Here is a 25,431-nt window from a genome sequence, read left to right on the forward strand (position 1 = left end):
TATAGTAGCATGACGTGTTAATAATCTTCCACAGATCACAATTATTAACCAAACTGATAACAGCATGATGTCGTACAATGTGACAGCTGGAACTACTGTCTATGTAGTGTGCATGCTTGAGTCCGGTGACTATTTGGTGCGTGTGAGAGCATACAACATATATGGACAAGGACCAGATTCAGATACTGAAGTCTTCTCAATCAGTAAGTAGAATGAATTACTCTAAATATGCAGTAAAAATTGTTAAATTGCAATACCAGTTTAGAAAAATATAACAATTTACTGTATTCTAATTAGGGTTCAAACGAATAGTGGTTTTTAGTATTCAAATATTCTTTACTCAGAGCTACCAAATACTGTATTTGAATATTGTCTTTCAGCATTGGTATGCATGAGATATCAATAATCCTGTTGTACAAGATGTCTGTTTAATACGATTCAGAAACAATATGATTTGATCACTTATGTCATAGATATGCTTATGTAGGATCAAGAATTTCCATGTACTCTACATAATAGTTAGATGTCAAGAACCAGGGCTCTACAGGATTTAGAAAACTCGAAGGCCCTGGGTTGTAGCGCCCAAGCGCAGCGAGGGTGTTACTAAGGGCCTGAGGGTTTTCTAAATCCCGTAAAACCCAGTGGTTCTTGACGTCTAACTTATTTAGAGTACAACTCGTTATTGTACCTTGAGTTGACAGCTGCTTGTAAACGAGAAATGTATGGTTAAGTACTAGAAACAAGCCCTCTACACCTCCCTACATGGCGGGACCTCAGCGTGGCTGTTGCTACCCGTTTAAATGCCCATGCGTTGCCAATGTTACAGGCGCGTGCTATGTATCAAAGTACTGGACTCAGCGACTGGACTACAACTCATTGTTGCTGTTGTTGTTCCTCGACAGCTGCCTGTAAGCAAGTAATGTAGTGTTGATTAGTACAAACAAGCCCATTACACCTCCCTCTAATTCAGTACGGCTGTTACTAGCTATTTAAACGCCCATGCATTGCCAATGTTACAGGTGCGTAATTTATCGTGTTTTGTATCGCCTCAGAGCGTGGTCTCTATTGGACATGAGCGTGGCTCTACGAGATTTAGAGACCACATTTTCAGCCAATCAAATTTCAGTATCAAACTTGTTGTAGTCTAAACACTGATGTTATATATTTCCTTTGAAATGAATATTCAAATACCAGAAACGGTATTCGAATATTTCCATTCTGGTTTAATTTGTTACCAATTTTTGATCCAGTTGTAAACTTTACCTTGTACTCCATAAGTAGATAGTTTGAATAGCAATTGTTGGTGATAAATTTTATGAAAAGCTTTAGCAGTCAAGAAATATTATAGCGATATCTCAAGAAATTGATGGAGGTCCTTAATAAAGCCTATTAGCTAGATTTGGCAAGAATTATTCTTTCTAAGTCCATGCTGATATGGTGATAGAATAATGAAGTAATTAAGGTGATTCATAACATGACTGTTGTGTAGATGATATACAAATACAAAAAGAAGTGAAATCTAACCCAAAATAGCCAAGCTGTAAAAAAAGAGTGCAGCCCTCAAAAAGGCTATGGTGAAAAAAGATGTGAAATCCAAAGTGGTGGCCAAGAAATGGCTGTGATGGTAGGTTAATGGTAAAAATTTTAATAACAACAATTCAGGTGAATTTTGGTACTGCTTGGTCTTGGCACAAAATTCACCTGAATTGTTGTTATTAAAATTTTTACCATTAACCTACCATCACAGCCATTTCTTGGCTGCCACCTTGGATTTCACATCTTTTTTCACCATAACCTTTTTGAGGGCCGCACTCTTTTTATACAGCTTGGCTGTTTTGGGTTATATTTCACTTCTTTTTATATTTGTATACTCCAAAGTCGGTGGGGCTTTTTTTAACCTATCTTTTTTTTCTTTACCACAAGAAGAAGAAAAGATGAAGCAGATGTTAAATACTTTAAATATTGAAATTTTATCAGTAAATGTACAAATTATTATATGTAATAGGATGGATGGCTGTGGTATTCAGGATTAGTAGTGCGAGCATTGTAAACAGGAAGGAGTAAAATAGTGCGATGCAAAGCTGAGCACTATTTCCTTCCTGTTTACAATGCGAGAACTATTAATCCCGAATACCAAGCCATCCGTCCTATTGCAAATTAATCCGACAATCATAGCAACTGTTGCTAGGCAACAGAAATTCAAAAATAACAACTGTAATAGTCCAATCACACTTAGCAACTGTAGCCTAGCAACCATTGCTATGGTCTCAAAATGCAATTCACCTTAGCAACGGTTGCCTATGGCGTACGGTGTGGTTGATCACGTGAACAATAATAATATTCCAACCAAAGCACACCATACAATATATACATACATGCGTACACTACTACAATATTATATACAAGTGTCTGTCCCATGATATCCATATGCTACATCTCCCCCTTTTAAGTCTTCACTCAATATCGTAAATGTTCAGGGGGATGGAGGACTGTTCCAGTTTGTGAGCGAGTTACTGACCCTGAGTAACTAGTTGGAGGTTGAGGAAGTTCACTTTCTGTGGTAGGAATATCCACTGGAAGTTGAGGATCAGTTTGAACTCGTAGATGTGCTCTATTTCTTTGTAGCTCACCAGTAAGCCTGCGCCTATTATGCTGGCATAATCTTGAGAATAATAGGTCACCAATTTTGTGAGAATAATTCCAGAATAATAGGGTGGTTACAGGCATAATTTTAGAGTACTTGGACGACCTCGGGAATAATCGGTGGAATTAGGGGGCGTGTCTCTTCTTGATTACCTAGAAGAAAGAGTTAAGCTTCTACAAATGATATAAAGCTGACAGGAGTGCTGGCTGAAAGGAGCTGAAAAGCCTCTAAAAGATCGATACACTCTAATAGAACGCTCAGATACTCTAATAGAGCAGTCAGATAGTTTCATGTTAACGATCTACAGCCAGCATCAGGGATTTAACTACATAATTATCTGCAATTCTGAAACTTGTACATCTTATACCAGTGTATCTTCTTCAAGTCTTTGAACATTATTATCTACCTAACTTAGTAACTATACAGTAGTTACAGCATATTATTATAATACACTAATAATTAAATACACTTGAATCATTACTGAAGATAGCTATTCTAAGTCTGCTGTAATGATTATGGATAGAAAAATGCTGTGTAAGGTGGAATGCTTCATATATCGCTATTAATAATTCGGAAAAACTACTTATAGCAGCATTTTGATAACTAAGCAAATAGCTAGCCACAGACTGAGAATAATTATGGAATAATAGGCTGGATACAAGAATGACAAAAAGAATAATAGGAGATTTTTTTGGGAAATTCTGGAAAGAATAATAGGTAAAATTTTGAGCATAATAGGCTCAGGCCTACTCACCAGATGGTGTTTGAACTACATATGAGCAAGGTGTGCTAGCTGCTTGCACTACTTGCCTAGGAACCTGATTCCCTCTGGTTTCAACCCACACAGTCTGTTTGTCAGGTAACATGGGAAGTGTTCTAACCATGTGGTGTCTATCATAGTTATCCTTTTGTGATTGCTTATATTTTTCATCTAATTGTCTGAAGTTCTGAATATGCTCCCACTTGGGGATTAAGTTGTCTTTTACTTGAGGAATATCTGTTCTTATCCTCCTCCCCATCAGCAGCTCAGCTGGGCTAAGCCCACACCAGGGTAAAGGTGTTGCTCTATAGCTGAGGATAGACTTGTAAGGGTTAACTGAGTGCTCCAACAACTTTTTTACCATTTTAATCATTCTTTCTACAAATCCGTTAGACTGAGGAAAATAAGGACTTGTCATGGTATGTTGAAATTCATAAGCTTGAGCAAATTCCTTCATTTCATGGGAGTCGAATTGGGGTCCATTGTCTGTGACCGTGGTAGTAGGAATCTCAAATCTGGCAAAAATGGTTTTCAGTTGTGTCACAATGTTGGAGGATGTTGTAGTTGTTAGTTTTTGCACCTCTACAAATCTTGAGTAATAGTCTGCTACCAGCAAGTAGTGAGAGCCTTTTAGTTCAAAGAGATCTGCAGCTATTCGCTCCCATGGGTAATTTGGCAAGGGTGTTGTCATTAATGGCTCTCTGGGTAAAACTGTCAAATTTTGACAAGTTGGGCAGGACTGTAGAAAATGTTCTATGGCTGTAGAAACTCCTGGCCACCAGACCGAGGAAGCAATTCGTAATTTGCAATGCTGTATACCTTGATGACCATGATGAATTTTGTCAAGAGTTTCTTGTCTCATCTCTGAGGGTACCACAATTCATGTTTGATACAGCAGTAGGTTTTTTCTGAATGTAAGACAACCTCGGTATCTCCAGTATTCTTTAAGCTCTCTGATAAGTTGATTTCTGGATGGCCACCCAGATGTACAAAATTCAACCAGTTTCGAGCAGATTCTATTCGAGCAGATTCTATCATTTGCCTGTTTCTTTGCATAAATCTCTAAATGGTCTGCACTGGCTGGGAGCACTGTTCTTATGGCTTGGACAAACTGCTCTGTTTCTCTGGAGCTAATAGAAGTTGCATCACAGGATTCCCTTAGTGGTGCTCTAGACAGGGTGTCTGCAGTGTATAAGGCACATGCTGAATTGTGTACTGAAATTGCATAAGGCGCAGCCTAAACTGTAACACTCTGGGAGGTAGCAAATCCAAGCTCTTCTGTCCTAAGAGTGGTACAAGAGGCTTGTGATCAGTTTCCAACATGATGATTTTGCCAAGGGTGTACTTGGAAAACTTCTCCAAGGCCCATGTCAGAGCAAGAGCCTCCTTTTCGATTTGGGCATATCGAAGTTCTGTCTTACTCAGTGCACGTGAACTGAAAGCAATTGGGCGCCACTGGTCAAGTTGCTTCTGAAGAAGAACGGCTCCTAGGCCATAAGTGGAGGCATCTGCACTAATTTTGGTAGTTGCTGGTGGGTCATAAAGTCCCAGTACCCTGTGTGACGAGATTTCTTCTTTAAGCTTGTTAAAAGAATCTTCTTGTGCAGCTCCCCATATCCAGGCATTCTTGGTACTTAACAGTTCCCTTAGTGGTTTGGAAATTTGGGCAATGTTTGGGGAGAACTTGCCCATTTGGTTAACCATACCCATAGACTTTCGAAGTTCTGTCACTGAAGATGGTGGTTTCATTGCCGAGATAGCTGATGTCTTTCGTGGGTCTGGTGAAATACCATGGTGGTCAATGACATGGCCAATAAAGGTGATTCGGGTTTGAGAGAACTGGAATTTCTCTGCATTTAATGTAATCCCTGCACCTTTAATTTGTTCAAGCACTGCCCTAAGTCTATCATCATGCTCACTAGGGGTGGACCCAAACACTAGAATGTCATCTACGTGGCATAACACCCCAGGAAGGCCACATAAAATGTCATTCATGTGGCGCTGAAAAACGTCTGGTGTGTTTGATATTCCAAATGGCAGTTTATTAAAGCAGAACCAGCCATATGGTGTAATAAAGGTTGTAAGCAATCTGGATTCCTTGGCCAGTGGGATTTGCCAAAACCCACTGTTTGCATCGAGTTTGCTAAAGATAGTTTTACCAGTAAACTGTGCCAATGTAGTATCTACTTTTGGCATTGGATGTACCTCTCACAGGACATTCTCATTCAGGGGCTTCATGTCTACACATATACGAACTGCTCCCGATGGCTTTGGCACAACCACCATAGCTGCACACCAAGGTATGGGCTCATTAACACGAGATATTACTCCTAAGCCCTCCATTTGTCCTAATTCTAAAGGAACTTTTGGCCTAAGGGCTAGAGGTATGTTCCTGGGTGTGCATAGAGCAAATGGCTGTGCGTTCGCTTTTAGTTGAATCCTATACTCTTGTGCAAATGTACCCAGACCTGTGACAAGGCCGAAGGAGATGGTCCGGTTGGTCAGGCCTGAGCTGGACCAATAATCTGGAGTTGAACCAACTAGTTGACCAGCTCGAGCTATATTACTCTCATGCAATCTTTGGACGATCACATCTACATGTGGCTATGTATATTTTACAGATGTTATTGAAAATGCATGACACGAGTAGTTACCTAGTTTCTCAGCCTAACTAAAGCACAGAACTACATGTATAGTACCTCCAATTACCTTACAGTACAGCATAGCATTCGTATCGTTTTGTACAGAAATGATTGTGGGTTCTACGTACAGTATCACGCGTACGTGTGCTGACAGTTGGCATTTATCACGTGTAAGGCAGGTGCCTTCTTTGATTCTAAACCAGCACACTTATATCACAATTCAATCTTCATAAAATAATCATTAGCATTCCTTGGCTTGTCTCTCTTGGCTTCTTTTACTGGGCGCGGAAGGGCTGGCAGTGACAAACCAGATGACTCATTCTGCATCAAGAAGCTGTACACCGGTACCATACATTACATGGTGGCCATCTGGATGAGATGTTGAGTAGAAATCACTCCTCTTCAACTACCCAGTCGTCCTGTCGAGATACTGAGCAAAATCTCAGTCTCACCCACATCGCGCCATTTTCGAATACTGATTGGTCTCATGACTGTCCACCAGTATATTTATGTGATGATCCGTTCACTTCATACAAACCAGTATAGTATATAGTATACTGTATTTTTGTAGCTGTGTAGCTTTTTATTGTAGCTGTGTGAATTCACTGTATAGTACTTGTATCCTAGCTAAAGGGGGCCATGCTGCATGGGTTCCCTGTGAAATTTGGGGGGAAAGCTGCAAGTTGCTAGCTAGTTTACTTTAAAATTTAACATCAATTTTAAATTTTAAGGCATTTTCAAGCCTTTAAATTGTAAAAATTCTGCAGCTCCTGGGGTTTGCACCCGCAGACCCCCTTGAACTTCTAATTGCTAGCTAGCTATAAGTAAATGAACCATACAGCAAGTTTCATGCTGTGTCCCCTGTATGTCAGGTCTACAATTATTATAGATAGTACAGAAAGTCTGCAGAACAACAGATAGGCTTGAGCATATTTATATAGCTAGCTAGCAGTGAAATATCAGTAAAATTGCATATCTGAGTGTCTAATTTTCAAAAATTTCCTGTGGGGGGAATGCCCCCAGACCCCCCTAGAATGGTAATGCTTCGCACTTCGCAGAGTGTGCTTCGCACACTGTGCAACAGCTCCTCTCTCATTGGCATGTATATAGTAGCAATTTCAACATTATAGTCAATGGCCTGACCAACTCAATTTTCCCTCCTCCGGCCCTGCTGTGAACAGTGATGGATACTGTGAAACAATATTTTTATCAACTGATTCTACATGTGACAACAAACTCAGTGCTTTTATAGCTGGGAATCCTAACAAGTTTTTAGTAATGTTCTTTACAACATAAACTGGTTGTTTGCAGCATACTTCATTTAGTGTAAGAGTTAGTAATATCTTACCCAGAACTGTTAGTCGGTTGTGATCTGGTCCACAGAGAAATGTGTTTGGTTGCTGTAAGGGCTCTGTCAAACTTAAGCTCTTCCATGTTCCTTCTGATATTACGGTGACCTCAGCTCCAGTGTCAACTTTAAATAATACCACCTTGTCTCCGATCATCACTTTGACTTCCCAAATGTTGCCTTGAATGCTCTCAACTGTATCCAGGAACCTGATCTCTGATTCTGCGTGGGGTTGTTGGGGTGTGGCTAATATAACTGCAACTGTGTTGGACAGGCATTGTGAGCTATAATGGCCCCGTCTGTTACATCTGTAGCAGGTTGCCTCCTTTGCTGGGCATAGGTGTCTAGGGTGTACTCCACTACCACATCTATGACAGTTGCTCGGTGGTGGTTTAGCGGAAGTGTGGGGTATGGCTGGCAATTTCCTTCTCACATTGGTCTTCTGCCTCACTGCATCCAGAGAGGTGTCATCTTTGACCTGGGATTTATGTAAAAAATCTTGTTGTACTCTCACTACTTCTCTCTGACGGATAAGCTTCTTTGCTTTGTCGAGAGTTAGATCTGCTTCTAAGTGTAGGCGTTCTGATAATGCACAATCTCGGATTCCCACAACGAGGCAGTCACAGATTAGCTGGTCTTTCATATCAGCAAACTTACAGTTATCTGCTAATCTGTGTATTTCTGTGATGAAATGATCTGCTGACTCATCCAGAAGCTGGCTACGCTGATTAAATCTGGTGCGCTCATAGATCACATTTTTCTTTACTTTAAAATATTTGTCAAATTCATCTATAACCTTCTCGTACTTCTTCCTAGTCATCTCCTGATATGTGGGTAGTGTCCAGCACTTCCTCCAATTCCTCTCCTAAGCAGTACAAGAGAGTGCTGACTTGGCATTGTTCTCCTTTCTCAGCTAACCTGGATGCCTCGCGGTACTGCTCGAAGTGACGCTTCCATTTTGGCCATTCTTCACTCTTTCCAAACGAAAAGGGAGTTGGAGGCTGTAGGTTCATCATTCTGACACCATGTGGCATACGGCGTGGTTGATCACGTGAGCAATAATAATATTCCAACCAAAGCACACCATACAATATATACATACATGCATACACTGCTACAATATTATATACAAGTGTCTGTCCCATGATATCCATATGCTACACCTAGCAACTGTTGCTAAGCAACCATATTGTTGCTATGCCATGGAGCATGTATTACTATGGTAACGCCAGATGTCAAGTCAGACATTTACTTCTAATAGGAACACACCACACTATTTTAACCAATCAAATTAGTATTACAGATTTTTGTCAAGGGACGTTGACAAAAAAGTGTAATAGTAATTCTATGGGCTAATCGCTTGACGTATTTCAATATAATACGTCAAGCTGCTCTTGAGAGTATTATATTGTAACACATTCAGTTGTTGGATTATATAATATACATATCAAGACACACACGGTAGTGTGTTATGCGGCCCAAGAAGTCGGCGCGCAACACCCATGAGTATATTGACCTGAAGACCAAAATTAATTTTCGTACCTCTGTGCTGCCTTGATGAAACAAGACGATTTTTGCTGTGGACATACCCTCCAACTTCAGTACTCTACATTCCAAATTTGAGCGGAATCGATCAAAGCGTTCCCGAGATATGTGACTTCAAAAATTGGCTTAGTTTCTTTGTGTTTTTTCTTCCTCTTTTCGCACACTTACAAAAATGCTATAAAATTCGAACGCCATATCAGATTACCTTGAAGTTTTGCACACAGAAGAGGGATCTAAAGGTACATCTCTGTACCAATTTAGGGTAGAATATGATAAACAGGCTAAGAGTGATTAGCGATTGTTCACAAAAAATAGCAGCAATATGTTGGTGTCACGCCTACAGGGTAAACCGATTTTGGGAAGAAGCTGAAAATTGGTGGGTGAATAGATTAACTGATGAACCTCAAACCTTTTGCGGTTTGAAAGAAATCGAGCTAAAAACCAGGAAGATACAATGAAAAACCAACAATGTGTAACAATTATGCAATCGAGATTAGCTTAAAAAAAACCCTTAGGGTAATACTTTGAAATTCGCTGTACAAATGGAGTAATTATCTTAAAAAGGCTCTTCAATGATGTAGAAGAATCAGACTTAAAGCCACGGAGTTACAACACGAAATCCAACTTGGTGTAGCAAGTGCGAGATCGAGATACTCTAATAGAGCAGTCATCCTAATAGAGCAGTCACCCTGAAAAGAATTAAAGACATCAGCTAGAAACAAGTAACCTGTATAGAGATCAGCTACAAACAAATCGCCCTATAGAGAGCTCAGCTACAAACAATTCACCCTGTAGAGAGATTAGCTAGAAGAAGTTACCTTGTGGGGAGTTCAACCGAAAATCTATGGTTCAACTACATAGTTCAGCTAGAAGAAGTCACCTTGTAGAGAGTTCAGCTACAAAGAAACCACCATGTAGAGAGTTCAGCTACAAACAAATCACCCTGTAGAGGGATCAGATAGAAGAAGTTACCTTGTAGAAAGTTCAGCTACAAAAAAACCATCATGTAGAGAGTTCAGCTGCAAACAAATCACCTGTAGAGAGTGCAGCTACAAACAAATCACCCTGTAGAGAAATCAGCTAGAAGAAGTTACCTTGTAGAGAGTTTGGCTACAAACAATTCACCCTGTACAGAGATCAGCTAGAAGAAATTACCTTGTGGAGAGTTCAGCTACAAACAAATCACCCTGTAGAGAGATCAGCTAGAAGAAATCACCTTGTAGAGAGTTCCATTACAATGAAACCACCATGTAGAGAGTTCAGCTGCAAACAAATTACCTGTAGTAGAGAGTTCAGCTACGAAAAGATCATCTTGTAGAAAGTTCAGCTAGATGTCAAAATGTGTATTTTTCGTAAGATACAGTACAGCTCACAGGTAACGTCGCGAGCATACACATGCAGTAATGCTCGCATCTTCTCTTGGGATCATTCTTTTGCAATGTACTGTACAAAACCTGTGGAATATCGCGTGGATATGCACTAGCCGCGCGAGAAGCTCGCCACACATGAGAACACTCACTACTGAGTTTAGTAATTTCATACAACACTTAAATCACATAAACATTTGTGATCGGTCCCATAATTATGTTTGTGCAAGCCTAACTAGCTAATTATACAGTAGAATGCAATAAATGCACGCTGGACCCGCAGAACGCAGTGGGTGGAATATTTACGAAAACGAAAAGAAATCTGTAAATTCTAAAGCGCTTGTTTCACAATGAAGGAAAGTGATAATGCCAAAAACCTTGGTAGCATCGTGATCCCAAAAGCAAGAGGAGTTCCAAAATCATTGTTTGGTGTCAGTACTCTCAAGGAGACAGAAAATATCAGTGTTGCCGTTAGTCTTCCTTGCGTTGGACGAGCGGTTCACTATCGCTTTTTCTCACATTTGTTCGCCTTCGCCGGTCCCCCGTGGACATAGGAAAGGCTTGGAAGACACAACTTACCCAGCAATGGATTTGCTTGTTCATGGAAAATTCCATGGTGCAAGTTTCATCTTGGTAGATGATTGCATCCGTATGTTATGATTATTTTATTAAACACCTGTAGTTTATTGTCACTGTACAAATCGATTTTTTGCTGTTAGCACTTTGTAGCACAGTAACTTCGAAATTTCTTGGCTTCTAGAGTTGAAACTTTGACCATTCCTTTAACTATCTAAAGAAAAAAGGAATTAGAAAAATGCACTAACTGGGCATTACTTGGCGACTAATCCACCTACAGGGTGTAGGTTTACGGTAGCTACTGCTAGCTACAGTACTGACTGTAGTCCGTGACAGAGTTGAGTAGGTTACCAAGTATTCGGTAGCTACAACACAGGCATTGCAATAGGAGACTTTACAGCTGGTAGAACTGAGCCGGTTCTGCCTCCCAAGACCATAGGTGAGACATGATATCTGGTCTTGCGTGACGCTCTCGAGTAAAGTTAGCTATCATGGAGCATTACTGTAGCCTTGCTGCATCCACACGGGTTACTGGAGCGCACATCACGCGCGTCATGCATGTACATGCGACGTTACCCGTGAGCTGTACTGTAACTTTCGTTTAGGAGCCACAGGTTTAACATTTTCCCAAGTAATTCGGAGTGATGAAATCATCAGCAAGGGTTATGGTGGCCGAAGTCGTCAAAGTTATTCAAAGACTGTTGTAACTGAAGTATAGAATCCTTACTAGAATTTGGAGCTATATAAAATCAATGGTTTAATTCCTTGTCTCTAGCCTATATCATTTCAGCATTGGCAATTAGTACAGGTAATTCAACTATTGTTTAGGTAATTTAACTACTGTTTAGACAAGTCTGCTGTAAATAAGGTATCACAAACTCCCTCACAGTAAATTGCATCATGCTCTTCCACATCCACTGTCAATTATCTCTTCTGAGTGTACAAGACAAAATTAATGTACACCTTAGTCTTCTTTCTACTGTCGTCTCTATCAGGTGATACAACAGTCCATTTTGGGAAATTTTCTCCCCTTTTCCGGTAAAAGACTCCATGATTTAAACATAAAACTAAACAGCAATAAACAACACAGGAAGAAAAATCAGACAATTTTTGCCTTATCAGATACCATTTTCTTGTTTACAATAACATATGTGACTGGATTTTGGAAAAACCACCCAAATCACACATTAGAAGTTTCGAGATAAATGGTTTTAAAGAATTCAAGCCAGCATAACACTCCAAGGATAGCAAGCACACGTATAAAATTTACACTAAATATGCATCAATCTGTTACCTTTCAGACCACATCTAGTACTTGTAGCTGCTTGTAGAGTGTCCCACCAAATAATATAAATAATCTGAGCTGTTGGGCAAGTAAGTAGTATCACAAGTACTCACAAAGGGGTGGAGGGTGGCGGGGTGGGAAAGGGTTAGACCTCAAAATGGAGGCAAACAGTGATTGGAGTCCAGAGACGAGATTACAGGGCTGTTCTGGCTGCTTAGTGGCTGATATGTAGCAAAATCCGCAGAAGAAATGTCTGGCCAACCTTGTCAGGCTGTCCAGCAGTAAAACCACTAATTCTTGCCAAACCAGGTCCTTCAAAAGGCCTAAAACTACCATTCGAGCTCTACACACACCCCAGAAAAGACGTCTGTTGAAACCAGCCTCGAGTAGTTTGAGTGGCAGTGAGTGTCAAAACTACTAGTACGATAGTGTAGCTATCCACTGGTGGTGTTAGTTTGATTTTGTCAGATGTGCGATTTGGATCGGTTTTCTAAAATCTGGTCACATATACAGAGCTCAGTCGAAAGACTAATAAAATGTACACTGTACTCAAAATACTCTAATAGAACAGTCAAATACTTACTAAGGATATGGATAGATGAAGGTTGGATAATTGAAGGTTCACTGTACTGGATGCCGGAATTCAGATGAAAGTTGTACAAACAAGTCAAGAGACATGAGTGGAATCCTCTGCATGTTTCCCATTACTTAAATTGGAGAGCTTATAAGCAGCTACAGGTACATATAAAACAAATAGATTAAAGCAAATACTATTAGGAAACTATTAGGCTACTAAATGAAAGGAGATACAAAATGTTGTACTTTTCTGTGCAACATTCCAGTAAGGAGATCAAGCAGAAAACAAGGAGACGAAGACAATAACCTGTTTCTAGATAAATACTAGAGCTGCTGAGTATATGTACAAAATAAGGTACTGGAAATGTAGCTTAAAGTATGAAGCAGTGTCAGATATCAGAAAGCCATATGCAAGTAGGGATGGGAGGTTAACCAGTTTGGTGATTAAACCATGATATCAAGACACACGGTAGTGTGTCGTGCGGCCCAAGAAGCCGGCACGTAACACCCGTGAGTATATTGACAGGAAGAAAGAAAACGCAATTTTTGCACCTCCGTAGCTCTGTGCTGCCTTGATGAAACAAGACAATTTTTGCTGTGGACACTCCCTCCACTTTCAGCACTCCACATTCCAAATTTAAGCGAAATCGCTTCAAGCGTTCCCGAGATATGCGACTTCAAAAATTGGCTTGGTTTTTTGCCTTTTTTTTTTCTTATTATTTTTCTCCCTCTTTTCGCACACTTACAAAAACTGCTATAAAACGCGAACGCCATATCCGATCGCCTTGAAATTTGGCACACAGAAGGGGGTATAAAGGCGCATCTCTGTACCAACTTTGGCTGGAATACGATAAACAGGCAAAGAGTTATGAGCGATTATTCACAAAAAATAACACAAATATGTTGTCACGCCTACAGGGTAAACCGCATATGGGAAGAAGCTGAAAATCGGTGGGTGAATAGGTTAACTATTGAACCTCAAACCTTTTGTGGTTTGAAAGAAATGGAGGTAAAAACCAGGAAGATACAACAAAAAAACCAACAGTGTGTAACAATTATGCAATCGAGATTAGCTAATAAAAACGACTGCTTGCCACGCCTACCAGGTAAACAGCTAGGGGTAATGCTTTGAAAATTGCTGTACAGATGGAGTTATCATCTTAGAAAGGCTCTTCAATGGTGTAGAAGAATCAGACTTAAAGCCACGGAGTTATAACACGAAATCCAACTTGGTGTAGCAAGTGCGAGATCTAGATACTCTAATAGAGCAGTCATCCTAATAGAGCAGTCATCCTAATAGAGAATTCACCTGAAGAGAATTCAAGAGATCAGCTAGAAACAAGTAACCTGTATAGAGATCAGGTACAAACAAGTCACCCTGTAGAGAGATCAGCTAGAAGAAGTTACCTTGTAGGGAATTCATGCAACTATAGAAAGAGATAATTCAGCTAGAAGAAATCACCTTGTAGAGTTCAGCTACAAAGAAACCACAATGTAGAGAGTTCAGCTACAAACAAATCGCCCTGTAGAGAGATCAGCTAGAAGAAGTTACCTTGTAGAGAGTTCAGCTACAAAGAAACCATCATGTAGAGAGTTCAGCTGCTACAAACAAATCTCCGTGTAGAGAAATCAGCTAGAAGAAGTTTCCTTGTAGAGAGTTTAGTTACAAAGAAACCACCATGTAGAGAATTCATTTACAAACTAGTGACCCTGTAGAGACATCAGCTAGAAGAAGTTACCTTGTAAAGAGTTGAGCTACATAGAAGCCATTCTGTAAAGAGCTCAGCTGCAAACAAATCACCTGTACAGAATTCAGCTACAAACAAATCACCCTGTAGAGAAATCAGCTAGAAGAAGTTACCTTGTTGATAGTTCAGCTACAAACAAATCACCCTATAGAAAGATCAGCTAGAAGAAGTTACCTTGTAGAGAGTTCAGCTACAAAGAAACCATCATGTGGAGAGTTCAGCTGCAAACAAATCACCTGTAGAGAGTTCAGCTACAAAACAAATCTCCGTGTAGAGAAATCAGCTAGGAGAAGTTTCCTTGTAGAGAGTTCAGTTACAAAGTAACCACCGTGTAGAGAATTCGTTTACAAACTAGTGACCTTGTAGAGACATCAGCTAGAAGAAGTTACCTTGTAAAGAGTTCAGCTACAAAGAAACCATTCTGTAAAGAGCTCAGCTGAAAAAAAATCACCTTTACAGAATTCCACTACAAACAAATCACCCTATAGAAAAATCAGCTAGAAGAAGTTACCTCGTAGAGAATTCAGTTACAAAGAAACCACCATGTAGAGAATTCATTTACAAACTAGTGACCCTGTAGAGACATCAGCTAGAAGAAGTTACCTTGTAAAGAGTTCAGCTACATAGAAACCATTCTGTAAAGAGCTCAGCTGCAAACAAATCACCTGTACAGAATTCAGCTACAAACAAATCACCCTGTAGAGAAATCAGCTAGAAGAAGTTACCTTGTTGATAGTTCAGCTACAAACAAATCACCCTGTAGAGAGATCAGCTAGAAGAAGTTACCTTGTAGAGAGTTCAGCTACAAAGAAACCATCATGTGGAGAGTTCAGCTGCAAACAAATCACCTGTACAGAGTTCAGCTACAAACCAATTTTTCCTGTAGACAGCTCAGCTAGAAGTTACCTAGTAGAGAGTTCAGTTACAAAGAAACTACCATGTAGAAAGTTCAGCTACAAACTAGTGACCTTGTGGAGACATCATCTAGAAGAAGCTACCTTGTAGAGAGTTCAGCTGCAAAGAAACCATTCTGTAAAGAGCTCAGCTGCAAACAAATCACCTGTACAGAATTCAGCTACAAACAAATCACCCTGTAGAAAGATCAGCTAGAAGAAGTCACCTTGTAGAGAGTTCAGCTACAAAGAAACCACCATGTAGGGAGTTCAGCTAGAAGAAGTTACCTTGTAGAGAGTTCAGCTACAAAGAAACCATCATGAAGAGAGTTCAGCTGCAAACAAATCTCCCTGTAGAGAGTTTAGTTAGAAGAAGTTACCTTGTAGAGAGTTCAGCTACAAAGAAACCATTCTGTAAACAGCTCAGCTGCAAACAAATGACCTGTACAGAATTCAGCTACAAACAAATCACCCTGTAGAGAGATCAGCTAGAAGAAGTTATCTTGTAGAGAGTTCAGCTACAAAGAAACCATCATGAAGAGAGTTCAGCTGCAAACAAATCTCCCTGTAGAGAGTTCAGTTAGAAGAAGTTACCTTGTAGAGAGTTCAGCTACAAAGAAACCATCATGAAGAGAGTTCAGCTACAAACAAATCACCCTGTAGAGAGATCAGCTAGAAGACGTCACCTTGTAGAGAGTTCAGCTACAAAGAAACCACCATATAGAGAGTACAGATGCAAACAAATCACCCTGTAGAAAAATCAGCTACAAGCAAATCACCCTGTAGAAAGATCAGCTAGAAGAAGTCACCTTGTAGAGAGTTCAGCTACAAAGAAACCACCATGTAGGGAGTTCAGCTAGAAGAAGTTACTTTGTAGAGAGTTCAGCTACAAAGAAACCATCATGAAGAGAGCTCAGCTGTAAACAAATCTCCCTGTAGAGAGTTTAGTTAGAAGAAGTTACCTTGTAGAGAGTTCAGCTACAAAGAAACCATTCTGTAAACAGCTCAGCTGCAAACAAATAACCTGTACAGAATTCAGCTACAAACAAATCACCCTGTAGAGAGATCAGCTAGAAGAAGTTACCTTGTAGAGAGTTCAGCTACAAAGAAACCATCATGAAGAGAGTTTAGCTACAAACAAATCACCCTGTAGAGAGATCAGCTAGAAGAAGTCACCTTGTAGAGAGTTCAGCTACAAAGAAACCACCATATAGAGAGTACAGATGCAAACAAATCACCCTGTAGAAAAATCAGCTACAAGCAAATCACCCTGTAGAAAGATCAGCTAGAAGAAGTCACCTTGTAGAGAGTTCAGCTACAAAGAAACCACCATGTAGGGAGTTCAGCTATAAGAAGTTACTTTGTAGAGAGTTCAGCTACAAAGAAACCATCATGAAGAGAGCTCAGCTGCAAACAAATCTCCCTGTAGAGAGTTCAGTTAGAAGAAGTTACCTTGTAGAGAGTTCAGCTACAAAGAAACCATTCTGTAAACAGCTCAGCTGCAAACAAATCACCTGTATAGAATTCAGCTACAAACAAATCACCCGGTAGAGAGATCAGCTAGAAGAAATTACCTTGTAGAGAGTTCAGCTACAGTAAAAAGAAACCACCATGTATAGAGTTCAGCTGCAAAGAAATCACCCTGTAGAAAATTCTGCCGCAAACAAATTTCCCTGTAGAAAGATCAGTTAGAAGAACTTATCTTGTAGAGAGTTCAGCTACAAAGAAACCACCATGTAGAGAGTTCAGCTAGAAGAAATTATTTTGTAGAGAGTTCAGCTACAAAGAAACCATCATCTAGATAGTTCAGCTGCAAACAAATCACCTGTAGAGAGTTCAGCTACAAACAAATCTCCCTGTAGAGAGATCAGTTAGAAGAAGTTACCTTGTAGAGAGTTCAGCTACAAAGAAACCATTCTGTAAAGAGCTCAGCAGCAAAAAAATCACCTGTACAGAATCCAGCTAAAAAATAAATCACCCTGTAGAGAGAACAGCTAGAAGAAGTTACCTTGTAGATAGTTTAGCTACAAACAAATCACCCTGTAGAGAATCAGCTAGAAGAAGTTGCCTTGAAGAGTGTTCAGTTACACAGAAACCACCATGGACAGTTCTGTAATAAATATATGTATTATATATATAATTTGTACATTTACTGATAAAATCAGAAATATTTAAGGTACATCTGCTTCATCTTTTCTTCTTCCTGTGGTAAAGAAAAAAAAGATAGGTTAAAAAAGTCCCAAGGGTATACAAATACAAAAAGAAGTGAAATCTAATCCAAAACAGCCAAGCTGTAAAAAAAGTGTGCGGCCCTTAAAATGGCTATGGTGAAAAAAGATGTGAAATCCAAAGTGGCGGCCAAGAAATAGCTGTGATGGTATGTTAATGGTAAAAATTTTAATAACGACAATTCAGGTGAATTTTGTGCCAATTGACCAAGTGGCACCAAAATTTACCTGAATTGTTGTTATTAAAATTTTTACCATTAACCTACCATCACAGCCATTTCTTGGCCGCCACCTTGGATTTCACATCTTTTTTCACCATAGCCATTTTAAGGGCCGCACACTTTTTTTACAGCTTGGCTGTTTTGGATTAGATATCAATGTCACGATTATTCAATTGGAGCATTCTGTGATTAGACTATTATTGGATTAGTCGATTATCGCAATTATGTAACAATTACATGTGGGGTTTATTGTGTATCAATATGGCGGAACACATGTTCGGTGTTTACTTAGTGAAGAAGTCTAACACAAAGAGGAAGGTGTGGAAAAATTTTGGGATAATGGCAACAGAAGACAGGAGGATTATTGATAGAGAAAAGTATAAACCAATATGTAGGACATGTGAAAGCGGCTTTCAAGAGAAAGGAGCAACACCACAAACTTATTTCAGCACTTGTGCAAGCACCACCCTCTCATATATTATTCTGAATTGGCACCTCCAAGCAAACCCAAGAGTGTCGAAGCAGAGCCATGTAGCAGCAACCAACTTACTCAAACAGGAACAATTGCAAGGTCAGTAAAGTTTGCATCAGACAATCCACAGGCAAAGGAGCTAAATCGTGCTGTTGCTTATCACATTACTAAAGATTCTGTACCAATTTCAACAGTAGAAAAACTTGGATTCAAGCAATTAGTGTCGAGACTCAACCCACGATACCAGATGCCATCAAGGTACCATTTCACCGACTATGAAATTCCCCAGCTATATTCTCAAGTCAATGAAAATCTTGTGTCAGCTAGTCTCAATAATGTCTTGTTCTTTTCTGCTACAACAGATTTTTGGACAAATTTTACAAGCCAGCCATACATAACAGTAACATTGCACTTCATCAATTCAGAATGGATTTTAAAATCATTTTCTCTTGATACTTCAGTTGTATACGAAGACCATACAGGTGAAAATATAGCCTGTACCATCACAGATACATTAGACAACTGGAATCTTAGCTTTTGTCATCTCATTGCAACCACAACTGACAACGGTTCAAACATTGTTGCAGCATTTCACAGGTTGGATACAATACATATCAGCTGCTTTGCCCACAATCTTGACTTAGCTATCCATTAGTTGAACTGTTTCACCAGAGTTAGAAGGAGGCAAGAGACTTGAGAGAAAAACAGCAACTACTTGGTCTTCCAGAACACAAAATTATGGGCAATGTGGTAACTCATGGGGATCAACTTTTGAGATGATTGCCCGTATACTAGAGCAACAGCAGGCTTTAAGTGTTGTCCTTGCAGAAGATCGAAAAAATTTACACAGAATGATTAATGACAATGAGTTGTCTGTTTTAGAAACCGTGTTTGATATTCTAAAACCCCTTTCCTACCTTACAGATACTTTGGCTTGTGAAAAGCAAATAACTGCATCAGCAATCCATCCTGTTTTGAAACAATTGAAAAGAGAATTACAAATAGATGAAACCAAGGCTACTACACCATCCACTCAAGTTAAAACAGCAATTTGGAAGGATCTAGAGAACTGATAAACTGATCCTGATTTTGTCCAAGTTTTGAACATTGCCACATTTTTGGATCCCAGATTCAAAGATCAACATCTGCTTGGTAAAGAAAATACCATGGAATGTATAAAGGAAGAATCCTTACAGTACTATCAGTCAGTCTTAGCAAAAGTCTTCTCTGGTGAAGTAGCTATCTCTTCTGATGAACCAGATCCACCTCCTACAAAATGAATGAAAGGGTTAGCAGCTGTTATCAGCATGTTATTGATTATCTTGAGGAGAACATACCTACAGCAGCAACTTTGACACCACTACAGAAAATTGAAAACGAAATTAGCTATTACCTGGAGTACCCATTACTTAATGCGGATGCTGATCCTTTAGCATGGTGGAGATCAGAGAATGGACAATTCCTGAACCTAGTTTACTAGGCAAAAAAAAAAAAAACTTGTGTATATGCGATACTAGTGTACCATAAGAGAGGATATTCAGTAGTGTGGGCCACGTTTCAAACAATTTATAAAATCATTTGTTGACAGAAAATGTAAGCAAACTAGTGTTTTTAACCAACAACATGAAAGATATATAAGTTCAACTTTGTAAGCAAGCTTTGTGGTAACTGTATGCATTGTAGTGTGACTGTATAATGTAACACTTATGTCATGAATATGTTATAGTGTGAAATAATCGGGATAATCGCAATAATTCTAGATCTCAATAATCATCTACATAATCTTCATAACCGCCCATCCCTATATGCAAGCACACTATTTTTATGGAGATTACAAAACAAATTTCTTAAAGCATACAATACTAATGTCTTAGATGTTCTTTTGCACAATCTACTACATAGCTTTACGTATATTATAGTGTACGTAATCTCAGATGAATCACATACAGTGCTACCTTGATTATCCAATCCCCTTGGTACCAAAACATGTTCAGGTAATCAAAAAGTTTGACCAATTCGTTTATATACAGAGTCTTACTCAATTACTCTATTAGAATGCCCATCTTAGATAAAAACTCTAATATAATAGTCATATAAACAGAGATCAATTTAGAACAGTCATAATTTGGATAAACAACTATTCAGATAATCATAGGTCAGATAATCTAGGGAGTTGTTCTCAGGATATGTGCACAGAAACTAGCATTTTAAAAACTGTTAATTTAAAAACAAAGTAGGGATCTATGTAATAAAAAGTAGTGAAACAAGAGATGAATGATGGTATTACAGCATGGATTGGAGTGAACGTCCCTACTTTGGCACTGAACAAAATTATAGTTAATGTTCCAAAGTAGGGGCTTTCCCACCCAGCTATGCTGTAATACCATCATTCATCTTTTGTTTCACTGCATAGATCCTTACTTCATTTTTAAATTAACAATTTTAAAATACTAATTTGTTTAGTGTCACAGCTAGTTACAGTGTAACTTGTGACTGTTCTATTAAAATATCATACTTGACTGTAGTTTTAGGGTGACTGTTCTATTAGAGTATCCTGAGTCAACAAAGGGGTGTGCAGCTAGCTACACCAATAAGGGGTGAGGTCATCTTGTTTACTGTTAAGTAAATAACTAGATTGTTAAGAGATGTGGTCTCCACACTCTATCGCCATCATTCCACCTTTACCTTTATTTGATGGGCGTGGTCGTGAACCTATCATGAATGGGATCCCAATCATGAAGTTGCATATAACTAGCTAGTATACCTCTTATAGTAGCACCAAGACTGAAGTGCTTCTGAAATCCAGCTCTGAAATAATTCTGTGGCCTCTAAATATGCTGCTGAAAGAAAGTGTTGATATGGAAAATTAATGCCTTGGTGTGGTTTTGTTGGATGAAGAAGAAGACAAGCAACTGGATTGAAGATAAAAGAAACAACAAGGCACAGAGAACCCACAGTTATTGGAACCCCAAAAGGCATATTCCACTAGTGAGTTTGTTATTATAGTGTAAAATGGTGGCCGTGCACTGCTTTGTTTGGCCTCTTGGCTTGCAACTGTGGTGAGTGAGTGAGTGAGTGAGTGAGCGAGCGAGCGAGCGAGTGAGTGAGTGAGTGAGTGAGTGAGTGAGTGAGTGAGTGAGTAGCATATGCGAGATCGAGATACTCTAATAGAACAGTCACCCTAATAGAGCATTCAGCTACGTTTATAATTTACTCCATTATAGAATTATATTACATTGCAAGTTATTCTGTAGGAAGTTCAGCTACAAACAAGTCACCCTGTAGTCAGATCAGCTAGAAGAAGGTACCTAATAGAGAGTTCAGCTACAAACAAGTCATCCAGTAGAGAGATCAGCTAGAAGGATCACCTTGTAGAGAGTTCAGCTACGAAGCAATCACCCTGCTTCATATTTTCTTCTTCCTGTGGTAAAGAAAAAAATGATAGGTTAAAAATCCCTAAAGCCAGCTATAGGTATGGCCAGCTTTGGGGTTTACAAATACAAAAAAGAAGTGAAGTCTAATCCAAAACAGCCAAGCTGTAAAAAAAGAGTGTGGCCCTCAGAAAGGCTATGGTGAAAAAAGATGTGAAATCCAAGGTGGCAGCCAAGAAATGGCTGTGATGGTAGGTTAATGGTAAAAATTTTAATAACGATAATTCAGGTGAATTTTGTGCCAAGACCAAGCGGCACCAAATTCACCTGAATTGTTGTTATTAAAATTTTTACCATTAACTTACCATCACAGCCATTTCTTGGCCGCCACCTTGGATTTCACATCTTTTTTCACCATAGCCTTTCTGAGGGCCGCACTCTTTTTTTACAGTTTGGCTGTTTTGGATTAGATTATATGTATCTTCAAACACTTTTAACAACTGTCTACTTTGTATGGAGATTTAATTAAAAGTAACAAGCTTTACAGATTTGATAATGTAACTGATCACATTTCCAACCCCAATCATGTCCTTATGTTTGTAATGTATGTCAGTGCATTCTCTTCCATCATGACAATGAAATTATATGCTGTGTTGAACTGCATTGTAGCTTCCAATACTACCACTGCTATTCCTACACCCACCACTATCACAGGTATTGCTACATCCACTATTATCACTGTTACTACTATTTATGGTACAGCTGCTATAGCAAGTACAACTGTCACTATATTTGCTACTCCAACTTCATCCTCAACTCCTACAACTCCCATCAGCAGTTCTAGTTCCTCTAGTTTCAACGCTGGGTTAATACTAGGTGTACTATTGGCAATTGTTTTTGTTACAACTGTTATTATCATCATTCTTGTAATTGTAATTGTGGTGTGGAAGAGAAACAGAAATGGATCCACTAAACCAGAGGGAGTATATTACAGTACTATTGGTGAGAGAACAGTACAAACATCTATACCAAACAAACCAGAACCACTTTACACTGAAACGGATGATGAACAAATCATTACTGAAACGGATGATGAACAAGTCATTCCCATGAATACCTCCAATGCCAACCCCACCATGCAGAATAATCCTGCTTATTCTGATCCTAAAGAACAGGTTGTGTTACAAAATAATCCTGCTTATTGTTGTGTAATAAATGATCAAGTCAAGTTACAAGATAATCCTGCTTATTGTGGTGTAATAAATGACCAAGTCAAGTTACAAGATAATCCTGCTTATGTAAGCACCTCTTCATATAAATTGAAGGAATAATGACTGTTACTGTATCCATTAGTTAAAGTATATGTAAAAGAACAATGTAGAAGTTGTATTATGTACATTAACTGAACTTTGTGATTTATTGTTGTGATATGGTATGTTGGTAGATCCGCACAAATTTATCAACCACAATAGTAGTCAGTAAGCAATATTTAATTCAATACATGAGTTCATGAGTTCTGACCTACTAAATCAGCAAGACTGCACAAGAACTGTTCTGATTGTCAGAGACAGCTGTATACACCACTGTACTTACTGAGCAGTTTATATATACTGTACATGTGTGTGTGTGCGTGTGCATGTGTGTGTGTGTGTGTGTGTGTGTGTGCGTGTGTGTGTGTGTATGTGTGTGTGTGTGCATGTGTGTGTGTGCGCGTGCGTGCATGTGTGCGTGCGTGCGTGTGTGTACATAAGTGCATGTGTGCACGCACGTGCATGTGTGTATGTGAGAGAAAGTATATAGATACGTATGCAATAATTGAAATTGAATGATGTCAATTATGTAACTGGAACATTCACAACTACATGTGTACAAGTTTCTGCATGATTAGTGTGGTGACCAAGAAGTTAAACTACAGTATGTGCAGCTACATTGTTAGAGCTAGATGTTCATCACACTGTTGTGAGATCTTTCATTGGCAGAGCTGTATAAAAGACATGTATAGTATCAAAGGTGATTTTTATACTGTAACACTTACAATGAAACAAAAAGTACCCTAATGTTCAATCTCATGCAAATAGGTGTCCACCCATATTTTAGTTTGCTAGCTATAGGGCCTTGTGGCATTGTAGTTGTTTGTTAACTTGTTTTTTTGTAAAATGAAATTATTACTGGTGAACCAATGCATACCACATCAAAAGAAGAAATGGCACCACACATTTCAGCTACTGAAAAGTGAAGTATCCATTACGCTTTGTTGTCAGCTATGTTCAACCCGTTACACAGCATTACGAATCAAGAACTGTTTGAAAAGCACCTCTGCAATCAAAGTAGCCACTATGAAAAATACAGACTATTTTCATTGCAAAGGGAAGCCATCATGCGCTACCACCAAATCAACACCTTTTGCTGTCAGCAAAGATGAAAGGAGGATACTGGAAGTCCATGAAGAATGCATTGTGTGTACTGTAGTATGCCAAAAGGCACATGTCCATCTGAAGCGATATTGAACAGTGAAAAAATCAAGCCTGTAGTTTTGGCTGTTGTTGAGTTATGCTTGTCTGAAGACATCATTCAGTCAGTTATTCACACAATCAATTCCATTAATTTTTTTTTTTTTTGTAAATAACAACTTGTAACCATTTCGGGTCGATCTGAAGGCTTATTTGGGCTTAGTTGTACCTAACCAATACTGCCTCCTCAACATTGTCATCGGGAACAAGTTGATGTTGTGCTACTTCTAATAACCAGGCGCCATGCAGCTAGCTAACTCATCTGGAATAACTATAGACAGTATATACTACTATGAATTAACCAACTATGTATTACTACTTTACAATATGGTAGTTTGGGTTGTGCAATAATATAATTAGCTATTTCTCGTAATTCATGAAATATTCGTAATTCATTCAATTACGTTGCTATGCACTGCTAAGGAGGCGTTTGTTAAATAAACCGCTTTTACCAACATATTACGCACAAAACTATCTTCTAAACTGTTTTATAGTGTGACTAACGTGTTTTTCCCCACAAATTCTCTCGACAAAGCCTCAAAGCTGCTCTTCATTTTCGTTCGCGTACGTAAGGGATACGCCCCCTTTCAACTCGAAGCGATAGGCTATTCCTGGCAGTGTACGAGGCCTGCACCGTTGTTTTTCAGTTGCTAAATGCCTGAAAACCTCAAGGGGAAGGTAGTCTGAGGAAAGTCACCACACCCGTATTTCAGTCCGCCGAAAAGAAACCACCTCAGAACAAAGTTCACCTGTGCAGAAGTTTAATACAGACTTCATTTCACTTTTACTTCTTACGTAAAAGCTGCTTTCACCGATATTAAACGATTTTGCTCACGTGGGTGCGTACGGACAAACATAGGTAGATAGGTACATAGGTAGATAGGTAGATAGATAGGTACACACACACACTTTTACGGAAACAATTACAGTAAACCAGGCGCACGCCCCACAGCCGGCCTTCGGCCAGCTGTGGGCATGCGCCTGGTTTAAAAAGTAAGGCTGATTTTTAGATGTTTTTTTCATGGGCCACACCCACACCTTTGTGATGCCTACTATACAGTAATATCGTACTGTATGGTATAACACTCATGCACCTAGCTCTACAAACCATAGGATTAGGATTCACCCAATCGCTAAAATCACTCATGGCACAGCCTTGACTGCAACTATTTCAACCATTTTATATAGTCTAATAGTTGGATAAGTGTGGCTAGCTATCATACACACTTTCACCAGATCACCCAA

At 39.2% G+C, this 25,431-nt stretch overlaps 1 protein-coding gene across 3 annotated transcripts in view; it reads left to right on the plus strand.

The window, feature by feature from the left end:
* LOC136263411 (neogenin-like) overlaps positions 1 to 25,431 on the plus strand; it is a 48,915-nt gene that overhangs the window by 21,660 nt on the left and 1,824 nt on the right. The window contains exons 6-8 of one of the 3 annotated variants that reach the window (XM_066057931.1): positions 35 to 203; positions 22,346 to 22,390; positions 22,439 to 23,153. In XM_066057931.1, the coding sequence (XP_065914003.1) occupies positions 35 to 203; positions 22,346 to 22,390; positions 22,439 to 23,007 (783 nt within the window). In that variant the 3' untranslated portion in view covers positions 23,008 to 23,153. Of the gene's footprint in view, positions 1 to 34; positions 204 to 22,345; positions 23,154 to 25,431 lie in introns of those variants that run through there. The other 2 variants (XM_066057926.1, XM_066057938.1) reach the window with 2 other exon arrangements.

Source organism: Dysidea avara, chromosome 1 (genome assembly GCF_963678975.1).
Source record: "Dysidea avara chromosome 1, odDysAvar1.4, whole genome shotgun sequence".
NCBI classification, from domain to species: domain Eukaryota; kingdom Metazoa; phylum Porifera; class Demospongiae; order Dictyoceratida; family Dysideidae; genus Dysidea; species Dysidea avara.